Source organism: Durio zibethinus, chromosome 22, assembly GCF_047325235.1.
Source record: "Durio zibethinus cultivar Kanyao isolate XHJ-2024 chromosome 22, ASM4732523v1, whole genome shotgun sequence".
Classification (NCBI taxonomy): Eukaryota; Viridiplantae; Streptophyta; class Magnoliopsida; order Malvales; family Malvaceae; genus Durio; species Durio zibethinus.
In genome coordinates, this window is record NC_143183.1 from 7,663,432 (window position 1) to 7,682,134 (window position 18,703).

General features: G+C 32.9%; 3 protein-coding genes across 4 annotated transcripts; 2 read left to right on the forward strand and 1 right to left on the reverse strand.

The window, feature by feature from the left end:
* The first annotated feature begins 3,941 nt into the window (after positions 1-3,941).
* LOC111307912 (chaperonin CPN60-2, mitochondrial) lies at positions 3,942-8,336 on the forward strand. The gene is made up of 18 exons (XM_022906247.2): positions 3,942-4,065; positions 4,174-4,198; positions 4,286-4,417; positions 4,656-4,815; positions 5,027-5,202; positions 5,334-5,429; positions 5,580-5,684; positions 5,780-5,866; positions 6,034-6,123; positions 6,231-6,311; positions 6,422-6,490; positions 6,652-6,729; positions 6,836-6,931; positions 7,054-7,153; positions 7,252-7,355; positions 7,536-7,641; positions 7,764-7,842; positions 7,943-8,336. The coding sequence occupies exons 1-18, from the start codon at positions 4,028-4,030 to the stop codon at positions 8,046-8,048; spliced, it is 1,728 nt and encodes a 575-aa protein (XP_022761982.1). The 5' UTR covers positions 3,942-4,027; the 3' UTR covers positions 8,049-8,336.
* Positions 8,337-10,580: 2,244 nt separating this feature from the next.
* Positions 10,581-14,147, forward strand: LOC111307913 (GATA transcription factor 1-like). The gene is made up of 2 exons (XM_022906248.2): positions 10,581-10,788; positions 11,576-14,147. Exons 1-2 carry the CDS (start codon positions 10,633-10,635, stop codon positions 12,161-12,163), a joined length of 744 nt encoding a protein of 247 aa, XP_022761983.2. The 5' UTR covers positions 10,581-10,632; the 3' UTR covers positions 12,164-14,147.
* Positions 14,148-15,703: 1,556 nt separating this feature from the next.
* LOC111307914 (PHD finger protein ING1) lies at positions 15,704-18,311 on the reverse strand. Of its 2 annotated transcripts, none has more exons than XM_089751976.1 (7): positions 18,157-18,311; positions 17,906-17,977; positions 17,551-17,738; positions 16,914-16,959; positions 16,701-16,800; positions 16,155-16,326; positions 15,704-16,057 (listed from the first exon to the last, which is right to left on the reverse strand). In XM_089751976.1, exons 1-7 carry the CDS (start codon positions 18,182-18,184, stop codon positions 15,941-15,943), a joined length of 723 nt encoding a protein of 240 aa, XP_089608102.1. In that variant the 5' UTR covers positions 18,185-18,311; the 3' UTR covers positions 15,704-15,940. The 2 variants fall into 2 exon arrangements, with proteins under 2 accessions (XP_089608102.1, XP_022761984.1); XM_022906249.2 differs by having other exon boundaries at positions 16,914-16,977.
* Between the last annotated feature and the right edge of the window lie 392 nt (positions 18,312-18,703).

Sequence of the window (18,703 nt, forward strand, 5' to 3'; positions counted from 1 at the left end):
TATTTTTAGCACTCAACACTTTTTTAATGGCCTAATTTCTAAAAGAATAATTTATATATGATATTGGCTGGATCTTAAATAGGTGAAATTGAGAGAAAATTCTATTTGTAGAAAGATCAGAGGTATTTTTGGATGAATTTTTTTTTAATAAATCAATTATATTTTGGCAAAACAAACCAAAAGAAAAAACAAACTACTTTCAACAAAATATAAAAGATGAACTCTTTCATAAAAACATAATAGAAATAAAGGTAGTTTTGATACCATGTAAAATTTGAGTTCTTTTGGCATTAAGGTAGATTAAAATCTTTATTATTTAATTAAGATACTTTTAATCTTTTTTCTTTAAATGAGATATTTCATGCCACATGATTATTGTAATTTTAATTAATTAATTTATTTATTTTATAAAAATGTCTAAAGATCCAAATGTTAAAACATGCATAAAGTGAGGCACCCCTATTATGTTAACAAGTAATACAAAAACTCAACGGGAGAGAATCCTTTCCATTGTTAAAAATTAGTGAAAATTTTCACTAAAATTTTTTAACATTCATCTAAGGCCAAGAATAATCCATATTACTCTCATATTAAATTTCATCAAAACTATGCGTTTAACTAAACTTAATATTGTTTCTTCACCTCTTTGTACCTTTATCTCCAATTCAATTAGCTTTATTTCTTCTTTTGATCTTTACCTGCTAGATTGCTATTAACAAGATTGAGCAAGACATGTCAAGCATCCAAAAATTTTCTCTCCATTATTATCTCTAATTTGTGTGTGTTTCTTATAGCTCTATGACAAATTTGTAAAAATTTCAACAAACTTCATGTGATATGCATCAAAAGGTTATGATATTTTTTTTTCAAAGTACTGCAAACACAATTGAATGGTATATTCATTGTGTTATAGAGGTTTATGGACAACAATTTCATAATATCAAAATTAGTTTTCAACCAATCTGAGCACTAGATCCTTTAATGGTAACAAAGCTTTTTTTTAAAAATTGAATTTTATTCCTACATCTAAAAAAAAGAACTAGATTGAATAATAGCTTGAATATCTATTGCAATTTGTTGAAAAATGGAAATGTGGTCCTTTAGTGTCTTTTGCAATTACACTTTCTCTATATATTTTGGTAACCAAAAGTTTAATATGATATATAACAATGCATTTGATTTTTCTTTTTAGCTTTAGCAGTTGATTTGGTCTTGAAACTTAAAAGGTAAAGACTTTCTACCTATGAACAACCGTTAAACTTTTAGTCACTTAACAAAATAAAATTGGTCATGGCTGAAGCTTTTAAAATAAGATTTTGATATGGCTAGAAGAGATACGATACCCAAATGCAAATAAACAAGTTGATAGGAAATAGAGCAAAAAAAGAAGAAAACTAATTGCATTAGAAAAGAAAGAATAAATAAGTGAAGAAACAATGTTAAGTTTAATTAAACGAACAGTTTTAGTGAAATTTAATAAGAGGATGACGTGAATTATTTCTAGCCTTAAATGAATGTTTATAAATTTAGTAGAGATCTCCATTATTTTTAACAAAGGAAAGGATCCACTTTGCTTGGCAAAGCCAAAATATTAAAAAAATGCCTTGATACTTTATGGTTGGTTAACAAGTTTATATTGTCTCAGTTTGTTTTGTCAATACATATTCATTTTGATTTTGCCATCCAATCAATGACCATTTTTTTTCTGTTTAAGAATATGAGAGAGAGTCCATTAATGCTTTTTGTTTAAAATTTCTTTGATAGCACAAACAAAAGGATAATGGTATCCTTGTTAAAGAAAAAAAAATTAGAATGATGATGTGGTATAAAATATCTTATTTAAGAAAGTAAAATTAACACTACCTTCGCTAAGGAATAAAGATTTTATTTGACTTTAATGCTAGAAAAAACTTTGTTAAATTTTGCTAGCAGGAAATGTTGTATTTTTGTTGAAGAGGTGATGAACTTATATATAAGTTTGGTAAGTAATTAATCTAGAACCTAAAGACTTGTTTGGTATATAAGATAAGATGACATTACATATAAGATTAGATTAAATAATGTTATCTTATATTATATTTGATGTGTGTAAAGATTAGAATACAATAATTTATTTATTAGTCAAATTATCTTCATCAAAGTTTATATAATTTAAATTATTGATATAATTTTTAAAGATTTAATATGATATGTAAGTTCAATCCCATTGATTAAAAATAATTTTTTTTATTTTGAAAGAATTAGATCATCTTATATCAAGAGGATGATTAATCTTTCTTGTAATTCTATCTCTTTTTTTATATACAGATTAAATATAATATAAAATAATTATCATATTATCTTATTTATCATCTTATATATCAAATATGAACTAACAATTTAAAATTTATCAATATGTATAAAAAAAATAATTGAGACAAAAAATGCAATTATGATTTATGTGATTTGCTCTTTCACATTTATAAAAAATAAATAAATAAATATTTGATGTGTCATAGTCTAATCAACTCCTCGACGAGGGTTTTTACTAAAAAATTAGTGGTCTAAAAAGTAAAGTAATAGAAGTCTGGCGAATAATGACAGCAATAGCATCCACTTAATTTTCTAGATTTTTAATATTAAGACATTTTGCTAAAAATAAACAATTTTTAGGAGCCTAAATCTCAATAAGTGTGTTAGAGCCGGCCGAGCATGTCCTTGGGTTCCATTTACCTTGCCAGAAGTAATTGTTTTAAACCATTCCTTAAAATCCACTTCAATAACAAAATTCGAATTTTGAATTTTGCCAAGATTTGACCATAGCTATCTAATATGGATACAATTTCTTACAAGATGTTGTAGGTCTTTAGGGTTTTGATTGCATAAGAGTCAAATATAAAAAACATTCAAACCCCAATTCCTAAGAAATTGGATTTATATTTGTCTAACGTGGAATCTTAAATTTTGGACATTGAAAATAAGAATCATATGATGCATATTTCTTTTCAAATACACCTATACACCTTTTTTCTTGGTTACAATAGGAATATTGGGATGAAGTAAAGGTTTATGTAACTCACAAATTGGAATGACAAATGGTAAGGTATTTGTTACATTCTAAGTCGATTATTTATTAAGATACTCGAATTTAATAAGTATCTAAATATATTTTATTTTTATTATTTGAATCTTACTTATATAATATAGAGAATATCTGTTCTCTACCTAAACTCGTTAAATACTTGTTTATTAAGGAAAATTTGAATTTAAATTTTAAATTTCAATTTAAAATTCATTTTAATGCATATTATTAAAAAATTAAATTAATAAACAAAAATTAATTTATAAAAATAAATTAAAATTAAAATTAATAATAATTGAAATATTAAACAAATTAATTTAATTAAATGTTATATTAATAATAAATATATATAAATAAAAAAATATATTATTTACAATCAAATTCAGATAATAAATACTCTAAAATTATTATTCGAACCCAACCCAAACAAGTAACAAATAATAATTTTATTACATAAATCTAACCTGATCTTATTTAATCAAATTGAATAATGACGCCATTACCATCCCTTGTTCACAAAGGTCCCATTGCCACCACCCAGCAAGGCAAGAAATGAATGGTCGAACGGACTAAGAAATTCCTTCAACTTTTAATTCCAATCCATTTAAGGCCCACCCAATCAAAGTGAGTTGGGTTCAATCTGAATCCTAGAATAATAAGGGTCCGATCCGACAGGTACTCAAGAAATTTACAAAACCCCCTTAAACCACGTTGAGGTGAAAAACTAAAATACAAAAACATAAAACCCTAAACCCTCAACAAGAAGAAAAGGAAAGAATAGAAACTACTGGGTAGGCTGCTGCTTCTAGACCCTTCTTCTTTTCCTTCTCTTTCTGGGTTTCTCCCACTTTAAAAACACAACCCCAGACCCTCGCATTTCATTGTCTCTGCTTCCCAAAATTCTCTCATTTCTTCTCTCTCTTTCTCAAGCTTTCTTTTTTTCTATTCTTTCCTACCAAACAAACCATGTATCGTTTCGCTTCAAACATCGCTTCTAAAGCTAGGTACTACTTTGAAGACATTAATTCCATTAATTTTTTTGAAGTTTTTATTTTGTTTCTTTAAAATAAACTAATTTTCTCTCACTTTTTATATTTAATCTTTGGTTTCAGGATCGCTAGGAACACCACACATCAGGTAGTTAATTAATGGTAGTTTTTTGTTATTTTTTTTTAAGGTTGATTCGATTATTTTATTGATTACTATTTTTTGGGTGTGTGGTAGATTGGTAGTAGATTGAATTGGAATAGGACCTATGCTTCAAAAGATATAAAATTTGGGGTAGAAGCTCGAGCTTTGATGCTTAAAGGTGTTGAAGAGCTTGCTGATACTGTTAAAGTTACCATGGGTCCTAAGGTAAATCCAATATTCCCTGTTTTCATTTCTATGAATCTTTTCTTCATGTTTTTGGTTCACAGCTTCAAGGTTAATCATTGATTGAAACAGTTTATGCCTTTTCTTTTTTATTTGATTAGAAGTAGTGAGTTAAAATTTATGGGTAGGGATATTGATGAAGGGTAATTCCTGTTATCATTTCTTATGCATGTGTTGTGTGATGAAATTTTTTTTAATGTTTTTCTTTTTCTGTTGTAAGGGACGAACTGTGGTTATTGAACAAAGCTATGGTGCTCCAAAAGTGACTAAAGATGGTGTAACTGTTGCAAAGAGCATTGAGTTCAAGGATAAGGTCAAGAATGTTGGTGCTAGTCTTGTGAAACAAGTAGCGAATGCCACCAATGATGTAGCTGGCGATGGTAAGGCACAAATGCTTTCATATTCTAATAGATTCATTTGAAGTCTTTAACTGTGTTTTAGGTAATTTCTTGTAGTTATTGGTTTTAACTCTACTGTATACATCCTTTTTGCATGTACTATCTTGGTCAGGCTAGATATTCATCTTTCCAAATGCATGCATGTTGTTTTTACATAGAGCCGAGTAATGAGAATTCTTTGACATTTTTGCAGGGACTACATGTGCAACAGTGCTCACTCGAGCAATATTTACAGAAGGGTGCAAGTCAGTTGCTGCAGGAATGAATGCAATGGACCTAAGACGTGGCATAACAATGGCAGTTGAAGCTGTTGTAACAAACTTGAAATGCCGGGCAAGGATGATTAGCACATCTGAAGAGATAGCTCAGGTTGGTTTACTTATTCAATTTCTTTTTTGTCAACAGCTTATCGAGGTCAGAGTGATGCATACTTTAGAATCAATACCAAAACAGTAGTGAACTTTAATTTACGAAGGCTTCAACTTAAATATTTTGCATAGGTTGGAACAATATCAGCTAATGGAGAGAGGGAAATTGGTGAGTTAATTGCAAAAGCCATGGAGAAGGTTGGTAAAGAAGGTGTGATCACAATTCAGGTAAGTTTTGATGCCTTCATGGTATTTTTACTTGTTCATATCCTTTTTTCTTCTAATTTTAAGTTCCGATTGCTTATGCTTGTCATATATTAAATCTCTTGCATATTTTTACACATGATATGATTGCTTACTGTGGGTTGAACTTTGCAGGATGGGAAAACATTGTTTAATGAATTGGAGGTTGTTGAGGGCATGAAGCTTGACAGGGGATACATATCCCCATATTTCATCACCAATACGAAAAACCAAAAATGTGTAAGTAACTCGTTTTTCTTTTAACTGAACTACTGGCATATCTCTTGAGCCTTGACCATGAGATGATGCTAATTCAATTCATTGTATTTTGGCAGGAATTGGATGATCCTCTTATCCTAATACATGAGAAGAAAATATCTAGCATAAATGCTGTGGTGAAAGTACTAGAGCTAGCTTTAAAGGTAAGAAAATTTTGGTCAATGAATGCATTCAGACCATTATTGCTTTCTACATTTCGGTTAATCATCATCCATTGAGATCTACTTGTTTTTCTCACTGAAACTTTCCTTAGCTTCTTATATATTTGATTTGTAAGATTAATAAGTCCTATTTGCTATATTTATTTCAGAGACAAAGGCCCTTGTTGATTGTTGCTGAAGATGTAGAGAGTGAAGCACTTGCAACACTCATTCTTAACAAGCTTCGTGCTGGAATCAAGGTTTGATGTTCACCTTCTGAAATGAATTTCTTTGCCCTTTTTCTGTGTTATTGCCTGTCTCATTTTTAAGAATGCTTGCTAATCTTGTATGATCATGTATGGTACAGGTCTGTGCCATCAAAGCCCCTGGGTTTGGAGAAAACAGGAAGGCTAGTCTGCATGATCTTGCTGTCCTCACAGGAGGAGAGGTGAGGCAACTTTCTGCTACATGAGCGATTGTTTTGTTCATAGCATTTAGTTCGATTGACATGAAATTGCCTGACCTCTTGATAAATGGTCCGTTACTTCTATATTGTAGGTTATAACTGAAGAACTTGGCATGAACCTTGAAAAGGTGGATTTGGACATTCTTGGCACTTGCAAAAAGGTATGATATCTATTGTTTGGACATGAAATTCTTTGCTTGATGTGATTTTTTATCAATTTCCTATAACTTGGAGGGTTGGTAAGACGGAACAATTTAACCCCTTTTATATTTATAGAATCTATTTTGATGATGCATGATTCTTTTTCTTTTGGCTGTTATAGGTTACTGTCTCAAAGGATGACACTGTTATTCTTGATGGGGATGGTGACAAGAAAGCCATTGAAGAAAGATGTGAACAGGTGTTGTTGCTTTTTATGAACAATTGTTTAGCCATCTTTTGATTCTTGAACTCGACATAATTTCCTTAATGATTCATATCATAACACATGTCCTCCATAACAACAGATTAGGTCAGCAATTGAATTGAGCACCTCTGATTATGATAAGGAGAAGTTGCAAGAAAGATTGGCAAAGCTTTCTGGTGGTGTTGCTGTTTTGAAGGTATATTACCTTATAGTTAATGGCGTTTAACTTTTCAACTTAGAAATGCAGTAGCTGTTTTCTTTCCATTTGTTGCTGCTTGAATGGACTTAGTGAGGCTTAGAATTTGCTGGGCATTGCAGATCGGAGGAGCTAGTGAAGCTGAAGTTAGTGAGAAGAAGGATAGAGTTACAGATGCATTAAATGCCACAAAGGCAGCTGTAGAAGAGGGTATTGTGCCTGGTAAGAACTTTTAAGTCTTGTGGTCTTTTCATGAGGTTTCTATTAAACTTGGAAATGGGAATTAGTGGAAACATTACTTAAGGAGTTCTCCTATCCAGGTGGTGGTGTTGCTCTTCTGTATGCATCAAAAGAGTTGGACAAGTTACCTACAGCCAACTTTGACCAGAAGATTGGTGTTCAAATTATACAGAATGCTCTAAAGGTTTGTTAATCTTTTCTGCACATATTGATGGATCAACTTAGGAAAAATCTTCTCTTAAATACTTTTTTAGATGTACTGTTAAAAAGTTTGGACAGCTTTTCACTTTAAAGTTTCAAAATGCTGGTAATATTGATTTGTGAAGTTTTCACTCTCCCTTATAGATGAATTTCTCTGTTGCAGACACCTGTGTACACAATTGCTTCGAATGCAGGAGTTGAGGGAGCTGTTGTTGTTGGTAAGCTGTTGGAGCAGGATAACGCAGATCTTGGGTATGATGCTGCAAAAGGTCAGTGAATGACTTTGAAGTTTCTTTCATTGCAGCTTTCTAATGCAATTAGAATTGCTTCTTTTTTTATGCCATTCTAATGAAACTAATGCAGCGTATACTTCTTTTTGTTCAATAAGCAGGTGAATATGTGGATATGGTAAAGGCTGGTATTATTGACCCATTAAAAGTAATTAGAACTGCTTTGGTTGATGCTGCAAGGTAAGCCTTAAATCTCTTTCTAAGTTAATGCATTAGTGCTTGGTATTGCCTTTATAATTTCTAAAACTGCCAAGTTGAGTATGTTTCCTTTCTGATACAGTGTGTCATCGTTGATGACAACAACTGAAGCTGTTGTAGTTGAACTTCCCAAGGATGAGAAGGATGTTCCAGCAATGCCTGGCGGTATGGGTGGCATGGATTATTGAGGTTATTCCTAAAAATACATTGATCGAAATTGCCTTGATCTAATCTTTGTTTTTCTCCTTCCCAACATCTCATTAAAAAAAAAAGAAAAAGAATATAGGAGCTTGTAGTTGTTTGTCTTTCGTTGTTTAGCTTGGCAGGCATCCATGTAATCACATATGGAGAGGGCAACTTGGAGTTAGTTTTGGTAATCAAAGGTTAAAACTATCTGATTATTGTTTCTAGGAGGAATTGGCTTGTATGGAACCATCTTTTTCGGAATAAAAAAAAAATACACCAACTTCCTTGCATTTTTGAGTTTGATTGACATGAAATCTTGCAAATATTCTTTTGATTGTTCTTATATCCGAGAGAAGACTGCTGCAGGATAAAGTCACGAAGCCACTCCAATAAGATAGGCATAGCCAACAATTTGTCTGGCTGCGGCTGCCTAATTTGTTTTTTTTGTCCTAAATCTTGTATATCGTATTCTACAAAGCGTGGGGAGGGGAAGGGAGGGGATGAACTACGGAGGTGGCGGAAGCATCATTCAAACCTTCCCGATGATGTGAGATTGGATGCCAACCCAGCGTGTATAAATTCTCCCACCCTCCCCCCAGACTTAAGATGTGGTTTGATTTGTATGCTTTATCTCTTTTACATTACCAGTGTCTGATCATAATGAAGCATTTGCGTCCAAAGGAAGTGGATGACATTATCTTTTTCTTTTTTCAATTCCAAGCTAAGTTTGGTACATCCACTTTGTTTTCCTAATTGGAGTTGGGTTGGAATTTTAGTTTCAAACCTAGAATGAGTTGAATTTAACCTAAAACTAGGGTTTTCAACTGAACACCAAGTCATTTTGGAAGGAATAAGAAAGTTATTGTATCCAAAAAAAATAATTAAAAAAGATATTATTATTATTATTGTTATTATTATTATTATATGAGGTGTGATTTAGTTACACCATTGTACATGTTATAATATATATATATATATGTATATATTACATTCAATTTAAGTGCTACTGTATACATATATGAATCATATATGTATGTTCATAGATTAAGGCAACAATATATGTTGTTGGCTTTGAATTTAGTCTCAACTCAAGCCCAAATCTTACTTTATTACCTAAACAATTTATATTTATAAATTTGAGGTGATGACAGAGGATTTGTTTTAGTTGTTTCTATTAGAATAATAATATTATAAATTTTTAAAATTTAATTCGAATTGAAATTTTTTTTAAAAAAAATATTGAATTGATTTGAACAAAAAATTATTGATTCAATTTATAGTTCTTAAAAATTAATTGTTTTAATTTTTGGCTATTGTTTTCATATTAAATATATTTAAATAAATTTAGTTATAAAATAATTATTTTTATTTTTTAATAATTTATAAAAAATATATAAATTCATAAAAATATATAATTTAAGTCGATTTTAATTTTTTTTATTTTTATCATTTTTCATTAAAAAATCGAATTAAACCAATTTAAAACATATAATATTCGAATTTAAACCAAATTAAATAAAAAAACCAATCCAAATAATATAATTTTAAAACGATTTTTATTTTTTTTCGCTCTTAATATAAACTATAAGACCGGATTGAATTTAGACTCAATTTTTTAAATTATGGACTCAGCCCAAAACAACACAACACGTGCCTCCCAAGTCATTAATTATGGAAACAAAGTCGCTACGCCCAACGCAAAGTGGTGAAGGTCAGTGGTGGACCCCATTCCCTCACATGCAAAATGGGCTCTCAGTAAGCCTAAAAAAAAAAGAAACTTTATTTTTGTGCACTGCATTTCACAAGATCTTCGCCGCCACGTGCGGTGTCGGGGTTAAGTCAAAGATTTTAAAAATATTATTTCGAAAACTCTCCACATAACCACGTGTCTTAGTCCCATTGGTTCAATGACGTGGTTTTCGGAGCTTATTAGCCATCAAGCATCACTAAAGTCGTCCCCAGTTGGGGAAGGGCCTTGCGTGTGCGGCCCGCCTCATTCCCTTTTCCGATACTTTGCTTTAACCCTCCAACAGACATGGCAATTAGAGGCACAAAAATACCTCAAACTTTCTCTATATTTACATCCGTACCCCTTATAAACCAATAATTGAAAGTTCACGTGAAATAATTAACTCAAAAACTGCTACAAAATATCTATATTCGATCACGTTTGCCATAATCATACTGAACTTCCCCCTATCCACTCCCTGATTACCGTTAACCGGGCCCCACTTTCAGAAATCCAAATATATCGACGGTCCTGATTTCCAGAAAAGGTTAAAAAAAGTTGTGGACTAGATTTACAGACAACATTACTCACCAACATTATTGTTAAAAATAATAATATAATAATAATATTATTATTTATTATTATTATCATACGTTATGAAAAATGAAAAATTATAAAGAGAAAAAAAACTGGAAAAAGAAGAAAATAAAAATAAAACAACCCTAAAAAATCGACATCCCCTCGTTTTCCACTAAACCCAAAGAACGAACACTATTTCTTCTACTTGTTTATTTTTTTTTTCGTTGTCCGAAAAACGCATAAAAAAAAAAAAAACGAAGGTTGTGTATTTTTCAGAAATGGAAGCTTTTGACATGGTGGCATGTCTTGATGACAAGTTACTAGACTTTGGCTCCGACGTCGGAGAGGAAGATGAACATGAAGATAACAGCAAGAAGTTGTCAAACCATAACTCTTCCTGTTCTTGTGCTCTTAACCATAATTGTTCATTTCCTGTAAGTTTTTTCTTTCATGGATTTTTATGCCTTTTCTTTTTAATACTAAAATTTTTTAGGTTTTTTGGAGGGGGCTGAAGGAGGCTGAGTTTGGTTTTAACTCGGCCAAACTCGGCCTAGCCTTTGCTGTTTGGTACATGTACTGGAGGCTGGGGAAACTAAGAAGAAGAGCTGACTCGGTCCGACTCGGTTAGGATAGGGTTTGGCTTGAGTTGAACTCGGGCTATTGTTCCGAGTGAGGACTGAAAATGACCCGGTCTGGTAAAGCGGACGGCATTGAATTTGAACAGGCATTCTGTGACATGATTTTTTGTAATATTCTTTTTCCGAAACGGATCTCTTAGCGGAACCCAGTATTTTAACAGGACAAATTTACCCATCATATTCATTCTCATCATTGAATAAGACCTCGTAATATGGACATCATATTGGGGGTAGTTTTCGTATTATAATTTCCAAGGGGGTAATGTTATTATTGATATGAGCTGTTGTTGACCTGGCTGAGAGCTGTACTAATAGATGTCTGGCAAAAATATATAAAAATTGGTATGAGCACTCCATTATTTTTTTATAATTCCACCCTCTATGACAAGTCAAATTTGTACAACTTAAAACATTTCTTTTGCTTGTCGCACGTGAATCCTACATGACCTATCTTTCTCTTTTCCCCCCATCCCAAGCGCCCATAATAAAAAAAGAAGGAACCACATGTTAAACAATTGTAACTCGTTTGAATCCACTGAGTTAACCAGCTGAGTTAAAAAAAATTGTTTGTTACGATTTGCAGGAATTTGCGGAGGAAGAACTAGAATGGTTATCAAACAAGGATGCATTTCCAGCTGTGGAAACATCATTTGTCGATATTTTGGGGACCGCAACGAAGCAGCAGAGCCCGGTGTCAGTACTGGATAACAGCAACAACAGCAGCAACAGTTCCGGTAGCACAACCTTCACCAACGGAAACATTGTAAGGTATTGTTGTGTCAACGTCAAAGTGCCGGTAAAAGCCCGGTCCAAGCGTCTTCGTAAATGTCGGGACCTAAGGAACCAGGAAAACAGCTGGTGGGTACAGGAAAATGTGAAGAATGCGAATGTCACCGCAAAAGGGCCTGGTTCGAGGACTTTAGGAAGGAAATGCCAGCATTGTGGGGCGGAAAGGACACCGCAATGGAGAGCAGGGCCACTTGGACCTAAAACGCTTTGCAATGCTTGTGGAGTGAGGTACAAGTCCGGGCGCTTGGTGCCTGAGTATCGTCCAGCAAATAGCCCTACATTTTCGAATGAGTTGCACTCGAATTCCCACAGGAAGATATTGGAGATGAAGAGGCAGAAACATTTGGGATTTTCTGCAATGAAGCCTATGGATAAAGGGTAGTGTTCTGGTGAGCTGAGCACTGCCATTTTTTTCCTTTTTTTTTTTTTTAAGTTAGTTAAGTTACTTTAGAAGTGAATTAGGAGTTTGGTTGTAGTGGGGCTAGATTTGGTTAGTGAAATTTACTATTTTTGCTTTTGTTTTTTATGAAGTTGAAAATCCATTAGGGAAATTTTGACTTTAGTGTGTTTTGATTGGTTGGTTGGTTGGATGATGATTTCCAAATACTAGAAAAGAGGGAATAGTGTTTAATTGGTTTTTGTCCAATTCTTGAATCATTTGGTTTTTGGTTTTGGTCAAAATGTGGATTGCAAGAATGAGGGTTTTGGTTGATTTCTGTATTTGGGTTGTAATGCTCTGATGTTTGATTATTTTGAGCTAACTTACTCGGAGAGTTCCATGGGTGAACTGTAGCCTCCAAGGCTGTAACTCAATTAAGGTTCACTGTCTGTTTTCATGAATGTATCAAATAGGCATAAAGCATTAAACTGTACCATGGAAGAATCTTTTGGGTGCAATCCAAAAAATTGCTTTTTCTTGTAACTTAAATTGTTTTCTTCATGCTGTAATTCTTCATCTGAGAATGCTGGTAAGATTTTTTACATAGCCTTGGATTTTAGGTGCACAAGTGATCAATTCATTAGATTGGTGGAGAACTCGTGGCTGGATTTGTTCACATGATTGATTCAAATTAGTGCGTGAGGATGAACAATCCTTACCCATTATGTTTGCTGGCATGAAAAGAACAAGAAGTCAATAAGTTTTGCTTTGTTTGCAAACTTAAAATTTCTTGTTCAAATTTGGATGATTGGGTGGATTTTGTTTTACAGAGGCTATAGACCACAGTTAGTATATCTACAGAAAGTACAGAAGGAATACTGACTTGAAATTTTCCTTGGAAGGTCTGGCTTTTTGTAAAAAGTCGATTGCAGCCAGAAACTATCAAGTCAAATAAGATTCCTGATTTATTTTGTTTATGGTATGTGCGTTGGCTTGATTTTGCTAGTAGTTGCACATGGCAGCATGCAAGTTGTGATCACTTGGGAATGTATCAAGGAATTTAGTTGTTTTGCATAAAAAATTTTCTGGTTAGGAAAATATAGGGAAGGAAGAAATGCCCTGTATTTGCAGTGTGATGAAACTTTGTCAATGTTTATGAGTGTGTTTGTGTGTTTTCTGCATTTTGTTTTTCTTTTTCTCTTAATGGGTGAAAAGAGATGGAATGTGGTTATTGAACAAAGCTATGGTACAACAAGAATAATGGTGCTGGCCTCATGAAACATGTTGCTAATGCTACCTATGATTTAGCTGCTGATGGTAACTGGTAAGGCATGCTCCCTTCCTTTCATGAGGCTGGTAGGTATTTTAAGTCTATAACTCTGTTTTAGAAGCTTTTATTGTTGTCGAGTCTTTCGATTTTCGGTTATGATTATATACGTGCTTTCTGCATGTATTAATTTGTTTGGCCCAAGAAATCATGTCTATATGATGTGCTCTTCTGAAAATCATGTGGAGCTCAGCAGTGAAAATGGTTTAATGTGTCTACTTATGCAGCCATCCTTACTGAAGTTTGTCAAAGAGTGGCTGATTATCATTCTGTAAAGTTTGGATGCTTTCTTTTTTTTTTTTCTCTAATTTAAGGTTTGATTGATTGGTTATACTTGTCATCTATTAAATTTTCTTCTTTCCCAATCTGAGGGAGTTTTAACTTGAAGGCTGAAGCTTAACAGGTGGTACATAGGAGTTCCCCTTTTCTAGGTGGAGTTGCTTTTCTGTTTGATCGAAAGAGTTGAACAAGCTGCCTACTGCCAAGTTTGACTAGAAGATCGGTGTTAGAATTATTCGGAATGCTCTCAACTCTAGTTGGGGAAAGACTGTCAAAAGATCAAAATAAAATGAGCTTCCACAGAAATGACAAAGCCAAGTTGATGCAGAAGTTAACAGGAGAACTGCAGCAACTAGTCCCTAGTTGTTGCAACATTTTTCAGTTTCTCTTTTCCTTTTATTTGTTAGCATGCGATAGCAAAGCAGGTTAATTTTAAGCAAAGCATAAACGACTCGACATTCTGGATGAAATAGAGAATTTAACAGCGCAAAATGCAAGTTGATAAGGAGCTTGCAGCCTTAGTTGCCTTTGGAAAACTAACTAGGGTGTCAAATAGTTGACTTCAGCCTGCATGCCTCAGCTTCAAGGAATTCAGTTGTGCTTGAACCACGACCAAGCATATCCTCCAAGTGGCTGATTATCATCAAACTTTGTAGTGGTTGACCCTGTTATTCCTCGTTTCATTAGTGGGATCCATGTCATTGTAGTTTACGAATCCTTGAAGGATTAAACCCCTGTAAAATCTGACTGCAGTTGTTCCACTATAGCTTGCTTATTTAAGCTCCATTTGGATTCAAAGGGATCGACGGTATGGAGGGGTTGGGACACTTTTTGGTACCAATCATGCTGTGACACATTTTTGGATGTCATCCTGCACCTCCTTTGATTCATTGGAGGAATCTCTGGCGGACAACTGATCTTATTTTACTGTAAAGACTAGTCGATTGTCCTTCATCAAACAGTCGGATTACTTTTTTGAGAAGTGAAGTGCACGATTAAAAATAAAGTTAAAACATTTTTTTTGGTAAGAAAAAATATGAGAGATAGATTACTCAATTTTTTAAATCAGAGTATGATATGTCGTATTTGACAGTTTAAGACAGGTGATTGCAAGTTACGCATTTGAGATGATTTCAACAAACGACTATCAATAAAACTTGATCTCAAGATTTTTTCGTCAAAAAAGATGAGTCTTAACTAATTAAACTAATCATTTGTTGGTTAGAGTATTTAATTCATATATTTGTTCTCACAATCAACATTAAGATAATAATTAGACTTCACATAGTTTAACATACAAATATTTATTTAAAAACGCATTATTTGATAATAATATAAATAATATTTAATTAGTTATTAATTTAATAAATATAAAATATTTACTATAAATTTCATTATATATAAATTTTAATATAATTTTTTTTAATAATTTTTTTCTTACTACATTTCACTTTATGAGCATCACTGCATTTGTATTCAAATAAATATCTGATTGTGATTTTAATCTTATTATTATAACATTTAATCTCATCATTACAATAATTAATTTCATTATCATCGTTGTTTTCAATCTTATTGTCAGTTCAAATAGAACCTTAACCTTAATGAAGCGCAAGTTGATAGCACTGTTAAAGCTGAAAGCCATAAACTTAAAAGGAGAGAATTAACAGGCTGGGTTCAGCAGAACTCTTGTAATTCATATTAAGTTACCGGTTCCATTTTGAAGGGTAGTGTCTATACTTATCAATGGGGGGCTCTAAACCTAAGTCTTAATTTGTAACTTAATACTTGAACACCCAACGTTGTTTATCTGAAGCATGAAACCAAAGAGAGATGGTTTGTGTTTAAAACTTATCTAAACACAACAATGTTTGTTAACAACTTTAATTGGGCAACGGCAAAAATAACAAGCATTTTGCACTTTCAAAGCTTCAATGTGAATCAACACTCTAAACAGTTAGAGGAATTTATTTACAGGCTGGGGGAAAAAAAATTTTAAACAAAATGGTACATGCATCCAAATAGCTATATAACAAAACTAAAATAGTTAAACACAAGTTCCTAACAACAAGAAAGAGATGCAAACAAAAACAGCATGATTATGTGGTCATAAAACGTTAGCTTTTGCATTAAGGCTATCCAAATGCATTAGCACAGCTTCCCAGAAAAAAAATTTACATTGATCTGCCTTTGCGACGATTTTTCAGTGCTGCACAATCTGAACAATACCATTTCCCTTTCGGCTGTTCCTTCAAACCAACGCACCCAAAGTGGAACCATTCTATCTTGCACTGTTAAAAGGAGCAGAGGAGTTTCATCAGATCAAAAACAGGGAGTGCAAACAAAAATAGTTTCAGAGATAAATGTACAAGAAACTTAGTTACATACATCAGGGTTATCACATGCCACCATCTCTCCATAGCTAACTTGGTTGCACAAACAGTAAGTGGGCTCATTAGGATCCACTGGCAAGTCTAATTCCATACCAGTTGGATTTGCAGCCACTGCTGCCACTTCTGTAGCCGCAGCGGCTGCTGCTGCTGCTGTTGCCAGACGTGTTCTACAAAAATATGTGGTTCCAATGATATCATGCATCTAATTAGTAAAACATTTGTTGCATGTAGATGGAGTTGAAGGAATTTGATATTCTTTTCTCAGTATGATTATTTCCAAACTCAAAATTCTGCTACTTTTGTCATTTTCTTTTTAAAAAAGAAAAGGAAAGAAAAGAAAAGAAAAAGACAGCCCATTCCTCTTGATACTTGATACTAGAATCTGTTTATATTGTTATAATTAGTTTTAGTAAAAACCAGTAAAATTTGATTAATAGAATTACAAAAAAGGAGCTTCCTCTGAAGCAGGAATAAAAAACTGGATGACCATTGAACAATCTACAAGGAAATCATAATGAGCTTACGTATAATAGGAGCATACTTTTTACGCCCTCCTCTTCCACTTTCACTAGACCTTCCAGATTTAGAGGTACCATCAGGACTTGGAGTGGGCGATTCAGTAGCAGCAGCATTTTCTCTTTCTGTCAAAAAAACATATTAGAGTATGGATTAAAAATGAAACACAGGTGGACAGGCTTAGAGGCAAGCAACGGATACATTAAACAGTGGTGGCAGTGGAAAATCAGCAACATACCACGCCGTAGCTCTTCATCAGACTTTTTCAAATATTGATCAAGTTGCTGTATATGTGAATCAACCTGAAACATGATTAGATCATGAATAGGAACAACAATTAAGGACGCAAACCAAGTTCCATCCAGCACCGAATTCTTAATATGCTTTATTACGTTACAAATGGGGGATTCCAAACAAACAAGGTCAACTTAAAGCTAATTTCAAATTAGCAATCATATTAAAAACAAGACCAATCAACTTTGCTTTCCCAAAAATTTTCCGCAAAGAAATGATAAAAATATTTTCTTCATGAAAAAAGAACCATCCACCATGTTATTGATATGACTTTGTTTTTGTAACTCTTAGATCACTGGTCCATGTAACAGAGTAGGTCCATAGAGGAAACACCACACCCCGGAGACTTTTTAAAAAACAGTAGAAACCCCACCTCTCTCTATCAAGGTAGCCAATTATATAAGAATCTAACAGCATTTTCTATTTATACTTTTCTACATTAAAACACTGCCCTAGAATAGCAAAAACTCCACCCAAGAATCAAAAGGCAATGAGATTTCTCAATCATAGCTATTGAATATGAATCAGATAAATAAATGCAGGGACCAAACATGAAAGTTGTGAGGAAAAAACTCACGCACCAAATCATATGCCTGAATTGCCAAGGCAACCTTTTCATCCGCAATCCTAATGCTATGCTTTTGTTCGTCAAGTGCGTCATCGGAGAATCTAATAAGTGAAGTATCTGGTGTAATGTTTCCGGCCCTCACGCCTCGTTTTATATCCTCTATTTCTTGTTCACAACGTTGTTCATTTTGCCTCACAATTTCTGTTCATATTAATCAACAGCAAGATAGTATATCCAACCGAATGAAATGGGATTTCACTTCATTGCATTAATTGGTTTTGAATTTAACATCTATAATAGTTAGCCAATTAAAATTATAAATTTCAAATGAATCCCAAACAATTAAACATTAAGTTTAAAACGAATACCTTGGAAACTTTTGTCAAGATCACGCATCAATGCATATTTTTTCTGAAGAATATTGGGCAGTGCTTCCAAATCTGTAAAATTTCAATAAAATTCAATTTCAAAATGAAAATTAATTAGCATGTCATTATCATAGAATCTTCAATTAGGGTTCTTTTTTCGTTTCGATTTTCGAATTAAGGGGTAGAAACAAAAGGCCAAAGAAATTAATTTAGAAAAAGAAAACAAGAGAGTTTGACAAGGGAGAAGTTACCGGCTTGAAATTCATCGATGAAGGACATTTTAGGAATTTAGGGTTTTAGAGTTTCGCAGTTGAATTTCGATGGGAAATTTCCCTGATATCTTCCCGCCACTGCTGTAACGAACTTGAAGCCCTAAAAAGCTGACATTGGGTTAATTCATCCACCATATGACATATTTAGCCTTTCAGTCTTCAAAAAATTACGAAGATGATTTTTATCTTTTTTTTTTTTAAGGAATAATGTAAAATTAAAATAGTAGGTTTTTTTTTTTTTTTTTTTTTTCTAAAATTTATTGGACGATCTTCAAGACGGACTTTTTTTTTTTTTTTTTTTTTTGGGATGGTAGCAATTTTGAGATTTATGTTCAAGTGAGGAAATTTTTTATTTTGGAAAGTAGAAGATGAAATTTTATGGTAGGAGAAAGAGTTACCACTTTCTTTGTATCATTCAAGCTTAATCCATATAAAGTTATAAACTCTCACATATACACAAAAATTTGTCTTTAACATGAAAATAGATTAGACGTGGCGAAACGAAAAGGTATATAAATATGATAAT

Excerpts from the sequence above, each read along its gene's own strand:
- LOC111307912 (XM_022906247.2), top strand. The coding sequence starts at position 4,028 with ATGTATCGTTTCGCTTCAAACATCGCTTCTAAAGCTAG. Across the intron at positions 6,312-6,421 it reads CTGTCCTCACAGGAGGAGAG|GTTATAACTGAAGAACTTGG; the intron begins GTGAGGCAACTT and ends TCTATATTGTAG. Across the intron at positions 7,356-7,535 it reads TTATACAGAATGCTCTAAAG|ACACCTGTGTACACAATTGC; the intron begins GTTTGTTAATCT and ends TCTCTGTTGCAG.
- LOC111307913 (XM_022906248.2), top strand. The coding sequence starts at position 10,633 with ATGGAAGCTTTTGACATGGTGGCATGTCTTGATGACAAGTTACTAGAC. Across the intron at positions 10,789-11,575 it reads ACCATAATTGTTCATTTCCT|GAATTTGCGGAGGAAGAACT; the intron begins GTAAGTTTTTTC and ends TACGATTTGCAG.
- LOC111307914 (XM_022906249.2), bottom strand. The coding sequence starts at position 18,184 with ATGTCCTTCATCGATGAATTTCAAGCCG. Across the intron at positions 17,978-18,156 it reads CATCGATGAATTTCAAGCCG|ATTTGGAAGCACTGCCCAAT; the intron begins GTAACTTCTCCC and ends GAAATTTTACAG. Across the intron at positions 17,739-17,905 it reads TCTTGACAAAAGTTTCCAAG|AAATTGTGAGGCAAAATGAA; the intron begins GTATTCGTTTTA and ends TAATATGAACAG.